The sequence below is a fragment of the Pantherophis guttatus genome, chromosome 9 (genome assembly GCF_059756535.1).
Source record: "Pantherophis guttatus breed Tessera chromosome 9, ASM5975653v1, whole genome shotgun sequence".
Lineage (NCBI taxonomy): Eukaryota > Metazoa > Chordata > Lepidosauria > Squamata > Colubridae > Pantherophis > Pantherophis guttatus.
In genome coordinates, this window is record NC_142071.1 from 5656721 (window position 1) to 5675674 (window position 18954).

General features: G+C 41.5%; 1 protein-coding gene across 4 annotated transcripts in view; it reads right to left on the minus strand.

Annotated features, from left to right (window-relative positions):
• PPP3CC (protein phosphatase 3 catalytic subunit gamma) overlaps positions 1-18678 on the minus strand; it is an 83916-nt gene extending 65238 nt beyond the window's left edge. For all 4 annotated transcript variants that reach the window (XM_060693587.2, XM_060693586.2, XM_087875880.1 and 1 more), the window contains exon 1: positions 18431-18678. In XM_060693587.2, coding sequence (XP_060549570.2) covers positions 18431-18485 — 55 coding nt within the window. In that variant the 5' untranslated portion in view covers positions 18486-18678. The remainder of the gene's footprint in view (positions 1-18430) is intronic.
• Positions 18679-18954: the final 276 nt, after the last annotated feature.

The window sequence follows — 18954 nt, forward strand, 5'->3', positions numbered from 1 at the left end:
GTCAAAAGAGTAGCAGAGATGACAGTTGCTCTTTAAAAATTATGATTTAAATCGAGTTGATTTAAATCAAGCCTTTTTACTAGTGATTTAAATCATGATTTAAATCGTGATTTAAATCAACTCGATTTAAATCAAATCCACCCTGCCACCAAATAGGAATGTATTCCCTGTCATCTTTCCTATTAGCTATTTCCTTAACTTCTTATGACTATAACTTTGTTGTACATCATGATTTATGTTGTTGGCTTATTTAGTATCCTATGACCATCACTGAGTTTGTATCTTATGATTTATGACGATTATTATCATCTTAAATTATGATTATGATCGCTATTTATCACTTGTTGCTTGTATGTACGCTGTGAGCTTATGCACTGGAGACAATTCCTTGTGTGTCAAAATCACACTTGGCCGATACAGAATTCTGTTCTATTCTATAGCTCATTTAGTCCTATCCATCTAGTTCACCAACAGATAGGAATGCAGCTCTTCACATAAACATCATTTCCTGCCCTGTGATTTTTTAAAAATTAGAGTTAATAACAGGGGTTTCTAAACTTTTTGGCATCACACCCTTTTGGGTAATCTTAATTTACACACCTCCCCTTAAAAAATGGCAAACACTGAAATGAACACAAATGAGCAATAAAAACAATACAATGAAAATATGGAAAAGGTGGATTGTAACAATGTACCATGAAAAGCTTTTCACATCTCCCTTGGGCTCTGTCTACACTTCCCAAAGAGATCAGAATAGGACAAGTTGCCAAGCCAACTCGCCATGGCCAACTTACCGCGGGAAAACTTGCCGCAGGGCAATTCAACAAATGCAAAAGTTAAATTAATTTCAATGGAACCGGGGCCAGTAATAATAAAATAAAGTCAATCCAAAAATACGACAGTTACAATAATGTCGACAAAAATGTGGTCGCCAATAATAAAAGTAACTGATTAATGAAATGATTAATACAGTGTTGAATTGTCCCGGTGTCCCACGGCGAGTTGGCTGCGTTGAGTTGTCCTACACCTGTGATGGTGAACCTATGGCACGCATGCCAGAGGTGGCACGCAGAGCCCTCTCTGTGGGCACGCGCACTGTTACCAGTTGTTGTTCTGGTCTACGGCGCCAACTGATCTTCGTGCGTGCCAGAGCCGCATGCGCTGGCCACCTGATCTCTGGGTTTCCGGCACTCCGGCACGTGCGAAGACTAGCTGGCTGGTGCACATGTACGCGCCGGAAACCTGAAGAGCAGTTGGGCGGCACGTGCATGCACACCAGCGAGCTGGTCTTTGGTTTCCGGGGCTCCGGTGCACGTGAAGACCAGCGTGCGTGCCAGAAACCAGACCAGGTGGCTGGTGCGTGCATGCACACTGGCCAGCTGATTTTTGAGTTTCCGGGGCTGTGGCATGCGCGCATTCACGCGCTCCAGTTTGGCCACTTGGTGCCAAAAAGGTTCACCATCACTGTCCTAGACCCTAAAGTGAGATTCACCTTACATTTAGGAAAGTAGGGTAACTATCCAGCAAGTTAACTGATAGTACAGAAACACAGGTCTGCATTCTTCTTTACTACTCATTCAACAGAATTTGCCTGCACAAGAGTAGGTCAAGATTAATCTTTTCTAGTACCTCCATCTATTTTTAAATAAGATCTTAACGGGTTCAGATTTATGGCTTAAAACACATGGGTAGTTTTACTGAGCAAAAATAAAGGGGAGAGTATTTGTTGTTTTCTCTCAAAGAGAACCATGTGCAAGAAAGATGTAATGAATGTTAACGGATGCTTGTCTCATTCTTCTGTTTTTAGGCCACTTTGTTTACCATAGCAAAAAGTTGGTACGCTTATTGCCAAAAGCATTAACTGCTGAAATATTTTTGTGGACTGAGCTTGGAACATAATCTAGAGAACTACTGGAGACCAAAAATAATAAGGACTCAGCATTTGATGGAATAAACTACATTCTGCAGGTCTAGATTTAAGTAGGCTACCTAGAGTTGAGTTAGCCATTAAAGACATTTACAGTAGGATGTCAGCAACACAACAACAGACCACCAGCCCAGTCAGATCAGAATTCAAAATAAACACGCAGAGCACAAGATGAGCACTTCCATATCTAATCACAAAATAAGCTTCAGTTAAAGTGAGCAAGCTGTTGCAAGTCTATTATTATGCTTTTTTTCCCCTCATTGGTTTAACAAAGAAATATTCTTGTCTAGTTCTTAGCGCATGTACAAAGTTCCCCAGTTGACCTAACTTTTGAAAATCTGGGTGAGGCATATAACAAATCCCATTTTGATTTTGGAAGAGACCAGAAAAGCAGCAATGAATTGAGCTGCAAACAGATGATGTGCCAAAAAGAGGACATTTTTTCTAATATATGTCAAGTCTTTATGATTTAATTAGATCATAAATATATGCTACGATGTTCCTTCACATAAGGCAGAATCAGTGGTCAATATCAACTCTCCAAGGCAGAGGTCTTCAAACTTGGCAGCTTTAAGACTTGTGGACTTCAACTCCCAGAATTCTGGGAGTTGAAGTCCACAAGTCTTAAAGCTGCCAAGTTTGAAGACCTCTGCTCCAAGGCTATGAGATGATCCATATTGTTATTATTTACAGTGCTATTAGTTAAAATGGTATCTATTAATGGTATCTATTAAATTATTTTCATATAATAATAAATGTTTGGGAATCAGTGAAGAACAATTTGAAACTTAATGAAGGGATCAAAGAGCTGAAGTGTTTGGGGAGCCCTAATATAGGGGGAATCTGTATGTTTGGCTAAAAACGTCAAGCCTTACCAAACATGATCCAAAGCTACACTAGGAAGGAAAAAATCAATCAAGTTTATTTATTTATTTAGAGAATTTATCTGTCTGCCCACTCACTTTCAGTGAGTTTAGGTGGCTTACAAAAAAGGTTGTGTAGGAAGTCCCCTCTTCTAGAAAAAGGAAATATTCTAGGAAATAATAAAAAGGAAGAATATTTCCCCTAAAAGAGAAATAGAAATCTTAAGACAGAAACTCAGCCCCAGCTCCCTGCCCCCAGCAGAAACTTTGGTTATTTACAAGACGAAAGGCTGGGCCAGCTTATCTACAACACAAAAGACCTTCACCCTCAGGACATAATAGGATTAGCCCTCTACCCATCTCACCATATGACACCTGAGAAGATGACATCACCCAGCAAGATTCAACCAAGCATGGGAGTCTGACAACCAATCAGGATACATTTCTTGCCACAGGAACAGGAAGCAAGTTCAAAACCCAACAGAGGGTATAAATCTCTCTCCCTCTCTCACCCCTGTGCTCATTTTGCCCAGGACCTCAAACCATGTGGTCCTCTCCACCATTAAACCATCTTTCCAAACAGCTTCCATGTTTTCAGGGTCTTTCTCCCCACTTGGAACTGAACCCAGATGGACATTTCTTCCAACAGTTGTTAATACATTTATTTAACTATAAAACCCTAGTATTTCCCAAAAGATTTTTTTGAAGCTTGGCTCTAAGATCCTATACAAAATGATTCTAGACTTTGAATGGAACCGTAAATTAGTCTTCTACAGATGCTACTCTTTGTGCATACTCTCCAAAGTTCTGTGTTCTGTCCTGGTTCTGTCAACTCTCATTTCTCTTTCATGGCCAAGCATCACCCAACGCTGTTTGAGAAACCTTGACTCTGCAGTAACATTCCTTCCCTAACACCCCTTTGTAAAAAAAGCACCCTAAACACCTCAGTGTAAATGAAGCCAGTCTGTTTTACTGAAACGGCTGATGGTCCTGTGGGAAGCCTCCCCCCCCCCAATAGAGATTGAAATATTTTGGGGGATATTAAAAGAGGTAGAATATTGAATTTCCCCAGAGGCAAAATGGAGAAACATGCTCTTAGAGGCAGAAAGCAACCCCAATTTCCTGCATAGTAAAGTAACCCATTAAGAAAGACTGGGCCAGCCCATTCACAAACAAAGCACCTTCACCTCCAAATGATGGGATTCAAAATTGCATTCCCCCACCCAAATTGTAAGGACAGGACGTGACCTTTTAGGACATAATAGGATTAACCCACCCCCATTAGAATAGCGAAAGATACAAGCTTCACTACATTGCACAACCCTTTGAAGCATTTCAAACACAAAACCCCAGAAACCTATAAAGATTCATCCACTCATTCAAGCCATTCGGTCAGCTGCCCCAGAACCACATGCTGTTGGTGGGTTGTGCTCATCACAAAACAGAATCCTTCTTTCCAATAAGCCTCCATTTTATTTTCTCCTCTAAAGCCCAGCAAGTAAATAATAATCATTTAGTTTTCTGGAAAGACCTTTACTGCTGATAAGCTAATGGAACTGACTCTTGAAAGCCTTTGGAACTATTTCCCCAGGTCAACTGATATCTAGCATTAAGGCAGAGTTACTCCCATTCTCTTTTTTCAGGTTTCCTCCCTTCTCTGTAGCAACAAATCTCTTCTGTAATAGCCCATCTCCTTCCTGTTGTTGACTGCAACAGTGTTAATTGATTGACTTGTATCCCACCTTTATTATTTTTACAAGCAAACTAAGGCTGCCAACATATCCAACACATCTTCCTGCTCCTATTTTCCTCACTACAATAATCCTGTGAGGTGGGTTGGGCTGAGAGTGAGTGACTGGCCCAAAGTCACCTAGCCGGCTTTCATCCTGCATGTCCCTGGATCTGCCAGACGTTCCATCATATCCACTAAGGCCAAACCAAAATATACAACTTAATCAGGGGTGTCAAACTCGAGGCTTGCAGGCCAAATATAGGTGCTTAGATCTGGCCCGTGGGGCCACCCTGGAAACAGTGAGGGACCAGCCCGTGGTGCGTCTGCCGGGGAAAACAGGCTCCCAAGCTCCGTTTTTGCTGGCAGAGGGTTGCAGGAGGCCGTCGCAGCCGGAAACGGACCCTGGGAGCCCGTTTTCCCCAGCAGAGGCACCGTCGGCTGACACAGGCACCCCCGACATGAATGACATCAGGCAGGCCATGCCTCCTGAGGTCAAACACAACCTTGATGCAACCCTCAATGAAATCGAGTTTGACATCCTTGAACTAAATAATCAGAGAAAGAGAGCTAAGTAGTGTGGAACCTTATTCCATGTTGACTACAAAGCCCACTGTTTGTACGCCACTCCTGTCCATGGATTCAGGAAACATTCTCCCGAAGTGTATGGTTCCTTTTGCCTCGGCGTATTTAAACTGGCTACTCTGCCCTCCACTGCTTTTCGTGGAGTAAAGGAGCCACTTCATGTGCCACCTAAATGACTTTTCAATGAGAAACACCAGTCTGGTTGAACAACTGATGACAGGTGAAGCCTTCCTATGCTTTGTTCTTTTTCCAATAATGGTACTAAGTTGATGGCTTTGTAGAAGATGTGGCTGCTTTCATGATGCCGATTGGCACTTTGCCTTGCACAACCCTAAAAACATACTTTACACTAGAGAACATGATGCACATGGCTACAGCTTTGTTAACAGACCAAACAAATAATATAAGGAAAGCAGAATTCCTAAGTGATGTTTTCAGAGTGATGCTGATACTTTTTAAGTCAAGTAAGTTCATCTTCCATCACCAATTCACACAATCTTTTCACTTTTTATTTTATTTTATTTTATTTTATTTTATTTTTAATTTGATTTATATGCCGCCCTTCTCCGAAGACTCAGGGCGGCTTACAATGCGCTAAGCAATAGCCTTCATTCTTTTGTATATTTATACAAAGTCATCTTATTGCCCCCACAAACTGGGTCCTCAATTTACCTACCTTAGAAAGGATGGAAGGCTGAGTCAACCTTGAGCCTTGGCGAGATTCGAACCTGCAGTAATTGCAGGCATCTGGTCTTAATAACCAGCTTAATAACAGGGTGCCTTAGACCACTGTACTCACTGTGCCTGTAGACCAAGGCTCATTGGTAGTACATTCATTACCGGGGCAATCACATAGTTACATATGTTGTGCAAGCAGTACGAATCAAAAATGTTTGTCATTTTCTTTATGAACATTATTACCAGTTGCTTTGTGTTTGATACTGAAAAGCAAAATTCATTATGCATAGAGGCATTAATATAAATGGAACTAAGATTTGCCAAGTTGAGATCACTGATTAAAAAGCCATGTACCTAATTCTACTCTTCCATAAACTAGGATTTTACAGGATTTATATTCCAATATTGCAATTAGCATACTGCGTGTCAGGATGACAAAAGTCCAGGCAAGGCCTTTACATTGTTTCATGCTAAGCCATAATCTATTTATTGAAAAAACCTGCAAACCAGTTAGATTCATATAAACATACACCAACCAAACCCTCATAGATACATATAGTAGTATGGCTTCATGCAATATATAAATTCACATTTCCTCCAAAGCCTTTCTGCAGCTTGTCTTTGAATTACACTACAGTAATTAAAACTTTTTTTTACTTATGCCAATGGTTTCCAATTTTTAAGTTAAATCCACTAGTCTTTTTTGTATCAGTTAAGCTTGTTTTAAGAATTTTTAAGAATTAAAGCTTAATTAACATTCTCTTTTATGTTTTTTTCTATTCTCATAAGTTTAGGTTTGCATAAATATATTCAGTCATATTGTAGGAATCTCTTTTAGAAATGTGTTTATTATTGACCAAAACGAACCCATAAAGGAAAACCATAAATGAAATGACTTAAAAAATGACTGAGTGCCTTTCTTTGCTCTAAAAAAAAAAAAAAAAAAGACTAATACAAATGTTGACAAAGCATCACATTTATAGTATGTGATTTTTTTTTCCAGGTTATTTTCCCTTTTTAACAAGTTATACATACAGATTAGTTTGACGGAATTAAACTCTCAATGTAAAAAAATATTCCTATCTTTTTCACTACTTCAATAACGGATCTCCATATTTATTTTGAACATCAACACATAATGACTTATCTATAAAGTCAGCCTCTTTTCTATAATTTTGTTTTAAATCCTGCTCTGTAGTCCCTGATTTACAACCACAATTGAGCCCAAAATTTCTGTTGCTACACAAGACAATTAAGTGAATTTTGCCCCATTTTATGACCTTTCTTGCACAGTTTTTAAGTGAATTACTGCAGTTAAGTGAGTTACCGTACATGGTTTTTAAGCGAATCTTAAATGAAACCCTATCAGAAGGTTGCAAAAGATGATCACATGACCCTGGGACACTGCAACCGTCATAAATGTGAGTCAGTTGCCAAGCATCCAAATTCTGATTACTTAACCTGCAATGGTTGTAAGTGTGAAAAATGATCATAAATGACTTTTTTCAGTGGCCTTGCAACTTTCAACCATCACTAAATGAACTGTTGTAAATCAAGGACTACCTGCAGTAGTACTGGAACTGTTTTTATCCTTTTATCCTTATTTATTTCCTCATAGCTCTTTTCTTCCAAGATTGCCCTTGTCCGTAATATTTATATAAAATATTTAGACAACATCCTTCCTCCAACAGTGACAGAGTCTTAGCATTCTATTAGAATTATCAGTCTACCTGCCCTAGAGTGAATAGAATAAAGATATTGGGTAAAGCCACACCAAGGCTACAAGATAGTCAGTATTTCTTAGGTTTTGGAAGTAGTGTTTTATGGACATCTAAACCCATTTATCTGTAAAATACAAAAAAAAAAAAAGATATTATGTTTAGGTTTCTTCATGGAGGATTTCTAATCCTTGTATTTTCTTCCATTCTTAAAAGATTAGGGTTAGGGTTAAACAGACTACTGGGCCCTTTTTAAAAAAAATTTGCCTTTTGCTATTTTTTTCTTGCATCACTATACTTTACTACACAGGTAGGAGCTTCTGCAGGTACGTTTTTCTAGGAAAAGCTAAATTGGAAACAGTATTTCCTATTCCAGAGCTGAAGAAGCTTCTTGGATGAGAAGCGAAATGTCTTCAAAGTAAAACCAGAAAGTCCAATGGCCTCTTGAAAAAGAATCTTTGGGATAACAGTGACCTGGATGACTGAGAATCTTCATAGACAATATTTCCTATATGATTTCTCAGTACAAGCACAGAACCGGTTTTCAGGCCCAAGCCTCTCAAGATGGCAATTTAAATGCACTGAAAGGGATTTCCTGAGATCAGAGGTGAGTTGCGCTAAATGTAGGAAGCTTCTGTGTACTGCACTTAAAAATAATCCCCCTCGGATATTTTGTAATCAGACGGGAGAACTTTCTCACCTTCAATATATTAATACTGTCCTAACAAATCTAACCAAAGATTCTGTGTATATATTACATTAGTAAAATTTTATTTATGAAAGCTAAATGTCTTTTAAGTTTAGCTAATTATTATTGCACCCTGTGTCAGAGATATAGATGTAAACTGTAACATGTTTTTATCATCTGGAAAATAAGCCAATTGAGTTTATGTCTGCATACAAACACATAGCATGTTCTCCATTATTTGGGCTGAGAAAACATCCTAAATCCCCCAAATTTACGGAATTCTACATAATCAAGTAAATCTTCCCCATGACAAACATCTTTTAAAGAGATTTTTAAAACCAGTTTCTTATATGCCGTCAGACTTTGCAACCGAGAAGTTTGCTGTTACTTTTCTAATTCCTGGCACTTTGAATTAGAATGTCTTGCTGAATTTTGGCCATCAGATTCAGCATTTTCCTATCAAAAGCAGCACTTTTAGAAAACGTAAACCATGTATGTCAATAAGCCATCGCAATATTTCCTTTGAAATCTCTTTGATTTTGTCATCATTCTGAAAATATTTCTGTCCCCTTCAACCTCTTTCCATGGCTCGACTTCACAGTTCTTCATTTAATAGCTCTGACTATCTATTTGAATTTACTGCCACAAGATATACAGAAAAAAGGTACCTTACTTTGAAGAACCGCAGTGGGCATGACTCACTGGGATTCCTTCTAAGATAATATGGACAAATTCCAAAAATCTGTATTCCAGGCTCTGTATATTAATTTATTATAGGCTTCTTCCAAGGACTTCTTGTTGAGGACATTAGGATTGTAATTGAGCTAGATATTATCTTGGCAACTGTATATTCCTAAATCAGCATTTGCCAGGCTAACATATGCCAGGAGCAGAACAAGAAATTTAAAGAGAAAATCGGCAGGCAAGAAGGTTGCCTTGCAGATTCCTGGTCATTCCACTATTTCTCTTTTAGAAAAAACGAATACCTAGTTTTAGCCAGTGGCATAAAGACAGAAAACACAGCAGTGGAGAAGTCACAGCACTGAACCATAAAATATCTCCTCCCACGCGCTGAGTTTCTCCGATGAGACTTTCCCTCTTGCCACATTAGTTCCACTGTGATGGAATTAATAAGCCAGTGAGTAGCCCAAGGACATATGGCTTTTACACCTCAGCAGAGATTTGAACTCAAATCTTCCTGATTTACCATTCTCTAAACCAAATCATTCACGGGGAAAATCTATCTATGTGGTTGCTAAGAGCCGAACAACAACTTGAAGGCAGATAATCCATCAAACCAAATCATTCTCCGAAAACCTAGAAACTGCGCTAAAGTTACTCTGCAATATAGCACTTGGGATCTGTTGCTCTACGTTGGAAAAAGTCTCACGATTGCACGTCTTGATCACTTTCCTTACATACTTCTAGACTTTTTTAAAAAAAATGTTCATTCTGTTATGGGCTACTCATGTAGGGAGTCTGCGGGACTTTCCTATGCCACAACTTTCTAAATGATGTTTATGTTTATTTGGATTTATATACCGCCCTTCTCCCGAAGGACTCAGGGCGGTGAACAGCCAAAGATAAAGCACATACAATATAAAATTTAAAAAAAAACAATTTAAAACATATTAAACAAATTTGGCCCATACTAATTAAAACACTCCTTTTTTAAAAGTAAATTAAAATTTTAATTTGCTTTATGAAGAACAAATTTTAATTTGCTTTATGAAGAACAAACATTTTTTAGCATCTTGGAGGTGCCTAGCACAATCACCCACAACCACCAGCCTCCTGACTTAGTCATAAACAATGGGTAAAAAGAACCCCTTGCTGGTTATTTGAAATAATAATAGAGGGAACCTTGAAGCAGCTGATTGATAGAACCTACAGTATATCAGCAATTTAGAAGCCACACTATATTATGCAGCATTCCAGATACGGTATCTATAAACTACTTGCATTATATCCAGCACAATGAAGGCTCCCTGAAAGTCCTTCAAATTAGTAATTAGCTTCTTCTGTAATAATCAGACAGCAGCACCTGACATGTGTCACCTAAAAAAAGGAAAAGCCTACAAATACTAATTTATGACATTGCACTAATGTACAACAGCCAGATCTCTAAAACCAAATTACACAGGAAGTGAGTGGTTAACGAGAAAACATTCTAATGACAAAGAATCTTTTGTTTTTTATTAAAAAAAAATACATAGCTCCCCATCTAGACTATTTTCTACAGGTAATTGAAATCATTTGTAAAAACTTATCTCCTTTATGTACTTTAGATTGAGTCAACTAATAAACCGTAATATGGTATTCCATGTCTTATAAACATAACTGGTCATATTAAAAAAGTCATTTTAAAATGAGACCACTTTACAGCACCTGCAGTGGAACAGAGCATAAATAAAAGACTAACAATTTCCTTGCCATAAACCAGACAAATGACACAGTTTTAAATTCCCAGTGTCCTACATCCTGTGCATACATTATTTCCCACCTGATGCCCTACAGATGTGTTAGGACAAACAATTAAAATGTCTATGTAGCAAGCCATTTGTTGAATGAAAAAAAAATTTAAAGGATACTTCCAATGCATCTGCAGATCATCAGACTAGGAAGCACCTACCTAACCTAACCAAGAGAACTATAATTTTTCCAAATTGAGAACTTGCATTTATGCTTAACATTCCTTTTGCAATTCCTCCCCATCGCTGAAAAAAGCTAAACAAATACATTCAAAAACATTCATATCAGAATTATATTCAAAATAAAACAAAGCATTCCACAAATTTGCTCTATGCTCTGATAAATATGGACAGTGCTAAATTAGAGTTTTTAGCAATTTGCCCACTGTTGCAATTCATTTTTTTAACACTAAGCCTTTCTAAAACTGATGAGTAGGGATTTGGATGAAAATTCCCAGAATTCTCAATAAACATCATCATTGAGAATCTGGGAACTGCTGATACAACTCCTTTGGTGGATACCAGCTATGGGGGTCTATGAGTTCATATATGCTACATTAGCCTGAAGCCACATTACAGCCTGAAGCTCTACTGTCTTTTATACAATCAACAAACATTCCAAAACCTATTAACTAATTCATTATCAGGCTTAAATACCACTCTTTTGCAACAAGGAGACACACATAGGACTGACTTTATTTTACCAGTAAATCCTCTGAAGTAGGTTAAGGCTTAGACTTATTGATTGGCATCATTCCCTATCTCATCAGTTAAAGTGTCCTCCTACAGTTGTCCCAGATTTTCAGACATCTAAGTCTAGGAAGCCTGCAAAGGCACATTTAAATTCAACCTGGGTATACAGGAGTGAGCATCCTAGGCTAATGTAGCAGATTTCAGAATAAAAAATGGTTGCTATGATCTGAGATCCAATTGCTTCATCATCTAAACCAGGCGGGTGTTAATAGGGAAAGAATTACATTATTGGTTATTCAATTCTTAAGGCCTACAGTTTGGGTCACATGATGTGCTGCTAGGACTCTCTTTTGACCAGACTTTATTTTAGTTATTAATATTTTTTTTTTCTGGAAGGTTTCCTGCTTTCTATAGATGCTCATGTTACTCTGGGATTATATTCTACAATTTGGAAATTAAAAAGATGAAGGAGGGCAATTTTATAATTAGCAAAAATTATTAAAAATGATACAAGATTAGAAAGACACTCACTCTCTATTAATGAGCCGCGGTGGCGCAGTGGTTAGAGTGCAGTACTGCAGGCTACTTCTGCTGATCACCGGCTGCCAGCAGTTTGGCAGATCGAATCTCACCCGCTCAAGGTTGACTCAGCCTTCCGTCCTTCCGAGGTGGGTCAAATGAGGACCCAGATTGTTGGGGGCAAGAGGCTGACTCTGTAAACCGCTTAGAGAGGGCTGTAAAGCACTGTGAAGCGGTATATAAGTCTAAGTGCTATAGCTAAGTGCTAATTATGCAACAGTTTGATGGACTTTATATCATTAGATATTTTGAAGAGCTATATAGAAAAATGTTTCCTAAAGTAATTTAAATAATTTAATTTTGTGTACTTGCACATATGCATGTATACCTAGTAAAATTAATTTAGACTGGTTTTTAATGAATGCTTATTCCTTCATTTTTCTCTTTGTATATAAAACAAAAAATAAACCACAGTTGAAAAAAGAAATACAGTAGCTTTGTTCATTTCCATTGCAGCTGGGTGTATTCATCTGATTAGTGCTTTCTGCATTCATATTAAAATTAAATTCAACTTTACAAATGAGTCTGATCCATTTCTGAATGTTTTCTGCCCCAAACGGATAACATCGAAATACTGCCTTCTATCTAATATTTGGAATGCCAGATACTTCAGTGCCAAATTTGTAAGAATTATATGAACGATATTGAAGCAATATTGTTTAAGCGTTACTTGCCAAGAATCCCCTTAAAGATGCTCTTTAAGGTAATTCATTGTTTTAAAAAATGATGCCAACAAAACAAATTACTGCTTCTTCTCAGTAAGTAAATGCAGTGGTTGGCATGAATGATGGATTCTAGGAATACTGGATAGATGTGAAGGAGCAGCTTCAATAAAAATTATGAATAACACAATTAAAAGTTATGTTTGCAGACATATCAGTGTACCAGACAAACAAATACATTTTAAAATAGATAAACAATCTATGAATTACCTATATGCATTGAAAATAATATATTTAACAATTTAAGAATTGTGTTTTCTTTATTTTTCTTTTGAAGAATCTGGAGCAATGAATAAGGTATCTTTCCCACATCCACCTTGTGAATGTTCAAAAGTTGATTTGGTGGAGAGTTGGGGACTGCCCAAAATCATCCAATGAATGCTTTTTTGGGGATAGTACTTCCTGGTCAATGTATCACTTTATAGTGGATATACTGAAGCTCAAATCTTTGCATGTAAACTCTTCTGAAAACAATAAACACTCCAGCACAGTATTATCCATTGTAATGTTATACACACACAAGGGTCTCCGAAACTTCATTATATTACTAAGCTATAACTTGTTTAACAATGGTTAACTGAATAAACTATAACTGGCTGAGTACATAAATGCATTTAATTGAACCAAACATACTTTATAAACTATACCAAGAGGCCTCCCAAATTATTTAGTCAGCTTTTTAATTATGTTTTAGCTATCTCTCTCTCTTCACAATTAAAACAAATAAAAAACAAGTTCAAAGCAGGTATTTCTCCCACATCTACCCTGAGTATTGATAACATTAAGAAAATTATTAACCTTTAGTAACTATTACTCAAACACCACAAGCACAATTCTCCAAATAAGCACACATTGTTGAAGAGAAATCCAAGAGAGAAACAAAATGTTTTAATTGAAATGTTTTAATTAGAGGAATGGGAGAATGAAAGTAAAAAATATAGCTTTGGATATCTTCTGTAACTTCAGAAAATCTCAAGGCCATGGAAGCAGGAATGGGTTTACATAATCAAACTAAATCATAATGTTTGTTTACCTTTGGCTCAGAACATATTGCAATCCAATTATTATTTATAAATTATGATTTGACTTAGCACAATATGTAAATCCAGCCGGTGGAGACCACTTAACAGAGATGGTAAAAGCAAACTACAGTGCATCAGAATATGAGAACAGCGGAATCTTTCAATATACCATTCTGAAGATATATCCACATAAAGCTGCAAAGTACATGATAAAATGAAACTGTTCAGACTGGAAATACTGTAGAATAACATGGAGAACAGCTCTTACAAGATAATTTGGCACATGTTTAGTTTAAACAACTGCAGCAGAATAAAATGAAATAACCGATTGGTCATAATATATATGGGTCCACCCTCGCTCTGAATTTCTGTAATTTAACTAGGTGCTGATTATTTAAAGAAAATATTACGCTTAGGTAATCTACAATTTAATTCACAGTCCAAGATTGGAAGAAACTCAATAATTCAAGCCCCAATTAAGGATCTAAGAATTATTTCAGGTAGCATCTAAGAATATAGACAATTTCAAGAAGACTGGGATTCTTTTGTAAAATTACAGTGTCCAGGTCTGATAAGTTCAATATTTCCAGATACTGAGGAAGTCCTTTAGGTCAGGGGTGTCAAACTCGATTTCATTGAGTGCCACATCAGGGTTGTGTTTGACCTCGGGGAGAAGGAGGACGGGGGGGGGGCATGGCCAGCTCAACGTCACTCATGTCGGGAGCACCTGTGGTGGCCAAGTGCTAAGGCAGGACTTCCCTCAGACCCTCCCCGCCTCTCATTATAATCTCTCTCCTTCCTTCCTTCCTTCCTTCCTTCCTTCCTTCCTTCCTTCCTTCCTTCCTTCCTTCCCTCCCTCCCTCCCTCCCTCCCTCCCTCCCTCCCTCCCTCCCTTTTTCCTTCCTTGCTCTCTTCCCATCTTTTTCTTTGTCTTTCCTCTTTCCCTTTCTCCTTTCCTGTCCTTCTTGGATACTCAAATGCAAAAGGGAAAACATTTCTCCTTTTTTGTTTTGTTTTTATAGTTTGTTTTGCTAGCCTTCTGCCAGTAAAAACAGAGTCCCCGGGGAGGGGGGCTGCGTGTGGCCCCCCTGAGCTCCATTTTCGCTGGCAGAGGGCTGCAGGAGGCCATCACAGCCGAAAACGGGGCCTGGGAGGGCCCCATGTGGCCCTCCTGAGCTCCATTTTCACTGGCAAAGGCACTGCAGGCCAGTCCTTCGCTGTTTCCAGGGCAGCCCCATGGGCTGGATCTAAGCACCCCGTAGGCCGCATCTGCCCCCCGGGCTTTGAGTTTGAGACCCCTGCTTTAGGTATTGCGCTTGACTGGTTTTTAATAAGTGTTCAACTTCAAACTGTAAATCCCAATATCTTGGAGATCTTCTAGTCCAACCCCCTGCTCATGCAGGAGACCATATACCATTTCAGATAAATGGCTGTCCGGTCTCTTTTTAAAAGCCTCCAGTGATGGAGCACCCATAGCTTCTGAAAGCAAGCCATTTCAATGGTTTATTATTCTCAATGTCAAGAAATTTCTCCTTAGTTCTAGGTTGCTTCTCTCCTTCATTAGTTTCCAACCATTGCTTCTTCTCAAATAACTTTTCCATATTCTTATTATTTCCACTATCTCTAGGATTTTTTTTTTTAAAAAAATGGTATGTGTCCCTTCAGGTCCATAATATGACTGGGGAGGGGTGTTTTCCCCTCAATCATTAAATACATAAACCCAAGACAACTAAATCAGGAATCAGAGAGAATCTGCCAAGACTTATTTGCAGCATAACTTTATGCCATAGTAAAGTCTTTTAGGATTGAGGGGTCTGATGACACCATTCTCCAATATTAATCACCTGGTTAATTTCACTTCAGGAAGGGAGGAAAGATGCCAGATAGCCTACAAACACAATAAGTCACACCTAATTTTCCCATCAGGGGGTACACGTTTCTCCCTTTCAAAATTCATGCTTGGCTTATCACTTCTTTTTAAAAAGTGGTCAAATTCACCAGGTATCAATAGATGATTAACCGACTTCCTAAAGGTAACCTTTGCATACAATCTCTGAACAGCTCCAAGGGACCAACCACAAGAGAAGGGAAGGATCAAGATCACCTGTCAATGACCTGCCATTCCAAGCTACTTCTGTCATCCAAGAATTTCTACAGGTAGTCCTTGACTTACAACTGTTCCTTTAGTGACCATTCCAAGTTACGACAGCACTGAAAAAAGTGACTTACAACCATGCTCCCCATGCTCACGTGATCAACATTCAGCCGCTTGGCAACTGACTCATATCTATGACAGCTGCTGTGTCCCCAGGGTCACGTGACCTCCTGACAAGCCAAGTCAAACGGGGAAGGCAGATTCACTTCACAACCGTTTTAGGAACAGCTGCAGCAATTCCCTCAACCACCGCGGCAACGAAAGTCCTAAATGAGGCACAACTAACTGAACTACCCTTTAGAAGAGAAGAGAAAAAGGAAGAGAAGAGAGAAGAGGGAAGAGAATAAGGAAGAGAATAGAATAAGGAATAAAATGAATAGAATAAGGAATAGAAGAGAATAAGGAAGAAAAGAAGGAAGAGAAGGAAGAGAATAAGGAAGAGAAGAGAAGAAGGAAGAGAATGAATAGAATAAGGAATAGAAGAGAAGGAAGAGAAGAAGGAATAGAAGAGAAGAAGGAAGGGAAGAAGGAAGAGAAGAGAAGAAGGAAGAGAAGAAGGAAGAGAAGAAGGAAGGGAAGAAGGAAGAGAAGAGAAGAAGGAAGAGAAGAAGGAAGGGAATAAAGAATAGAAGAGAAGAAGGGAAGAAGGAAGAGAAGAAGGAATAGAAGAGAAGAAGGAAGAGAAGAGAAGAAGGAAGAGAAGAAGGAATAGAATGAATAGAATAAGGAATAAAGAGAATAAGGAAGAGAAGAGAAGAAGGAAGAGAAGAAGGATTAGAATGAATAGAATAAGGAATAGAATAAGGAACAGAAGAGAAGAGAAAATTCTTTATTGGCAAAGTGTGATTAGACACACCAGGAATTTGTCTCCGGTGCACAACAATAGCAACAGAAATGTTCAATCGCAGTCATAAGTCGAGGACTCCCTGTGCTTGAATCACAGACCCTTTTGCAAGGAAGCCTCCCACCCCCACCAGCCACCTGCCTAAAGCCCCTGGAAAAGGGCTTCCACCAAGTGGGCAGGCCTCGGAAATCCCCCCCTCCACCCCCACCCCCCCTTAGCAAAGCACCAGAATCTCAGCCTGGCTATAAGAACCCTTTTAATCCGCTCCAGGGACACTTCGCAGGCCTGGTCTCATCCTTGCACATCCTCCCTTCGTAGTGGTGGGGAGACAGAGGAAGGAAGAGGCTGCTTCCTTCCCTCCAGGAGAAGCATCTTCCACCCCACCCCAAAATCACCGGCCACTTTCCTCCCCTCCCCCCCTTCTTGGCAGGGGGGGGTGTTGGTTGATTGAGGGGGCTGATTTTCCACCCACCCAGCAAGCATCCTTTCCTCCAACCACGAAAGGGGGGGGGGGTTTGAAAAAAAGGCCAGAAATAGCTTTCCCACCCCGTCACCCCCAGCTGCAGGCTTTCACAGCTTCTGCAAATTCTCTCCCCCCCCCCGCCCCACTCCGCAGGGAAGAGGATCCGGCCTGCCTGCCTGCCTGCCTGATCCAAAGCAAGCGAGAGCCTCGTGGCCCGATTCCAGAGCCCATCATCCCCAACCAACCCTGCTGCGGGGATGGTGGGGGGGGAGAGGAGGAGGGAAAGTAAGTGGTGCCCGTTTACCTCTTCCTCCACCCCTCTCCCCCCCTCTCCCTCTCTTCTCCCCCTCTCTCTCCTCCCTCCTCCTCTCCCCTTCTCTCCTCCCCCCTCTCTCCCTCTCTTCTCCTTCTCTCCTCCTCTCCCCTTCTCTCCTCCTCTCCTCCCTCTCTCCACTCTCCTCTCCCCACTCTTTTCTGTCCTCCCCACTCCCCACTCTCCTCCCTCTCCCTCTCTCCTCCACCCTCTCTCCCCCTCCTCCCTCCTCCTCTCCTATCCCTCCCTCTCTCCTCCATCCCTCTCCTCCCCTTTCTCCCCCTCTCCTCTCCCCTTCTCCTCCCTCTCCTCTCCCCCTCTCCTCCCCCTCTCCTCTCCTCTCCCCCCTCTCCTCCCCCTCTCTCCTCTCCTCCCCTCTCCTCTCCTCTCCCCCCTCTCCTCCCTCTCCTCTCCCCCTCTCTCCTCTCCCCCCTCTCCTCTCCTCTCCCCCCTCTCCTCCCCCTCTCTCCTCTCCTCCCTCTCTCTCCTCCCCTCTCCTCTCCCCTCTCTCTCCTCCCCTCTCCCCACTCTTTTCTGTCCTCCCCACTCTCCTCCCTCTCCCTCTCTCCTCTCCTCCACCCTCTCTCCCCCTCTCCTCCCTCCTCCTCTCCTATCCCTCCCTCTCTCCTCCATCCCTCTCCTCCCCCCTTTCTCCCCCTCTCCTCTCCCCTTCTCCTCCCTCTCCTCTCCCCCGCTCCTCCCCCTCTCCTCTCCTCTCCCCCCTCTCCTCCCTCTCCTCTCCCCCTCTCTCCTCTCCTCCCCCTCTCCTCCCCTCCCCACTCTTTTCTGTCCTCCCCACTCCCCTCCCTCTCCCTCTCTCCTCTCCTCTCCCTCTCTCTCCCCCCCTCTCCACCCGGCCCAAGGAGACGCTTCAGCCGCGGAGGGAGGGCCAGGCGGTTCCCAATCGCTGCCTGGGGAGGCCCCGCCGCCTCAAAACGGGGGCCCGGTCGCCCTCCTCCTCCTGGCTTCTTCCTCCTCACCTTTGACGATGCGCTCCGTCGTGGACAGTTTGGTGCTCTGGCCGCGGCCGGACATGATCCGGCTGTCCCGGCGGAGGCTCCCGGGGCCTTTCCTGCCTCCCCCTCGGGAGGGGCCGGGACTCCAACGGCGGCAGAAGCCGAGCAGGCCCCGGCGGCGGGGATGGTGACGGGCCGCGACGGAGGCGCAACCACCGGGGAAATCCTCTCACGCAGCCCGGGCGGCGACGGCGGCTCTCTCCACCCGAGCGGGGCCCCCCTCCCGCGCCTGGCCGCTACCGCGCATGCGCCGGCGTCGTTCCGCGCTTCCCCCCCCTCCTCCTTCTCCTCTCCACCCCCTTTCTACGGCACACAAGGCGCAAGCTGTCAAGGCCGCCGTCTCTGGGCTCCCACGGCGCAGGCGCAATGGCTGCCTTTTACACGGCTGACACGGTCTCCGCCCACCCCGCCTTCGGCTTGGCGCAGGCGCCCGGCGGGGCTTGTCGTTTAAAGCCCGCCTTACGAGGCCGGCCCGCGCTTTCCGATTG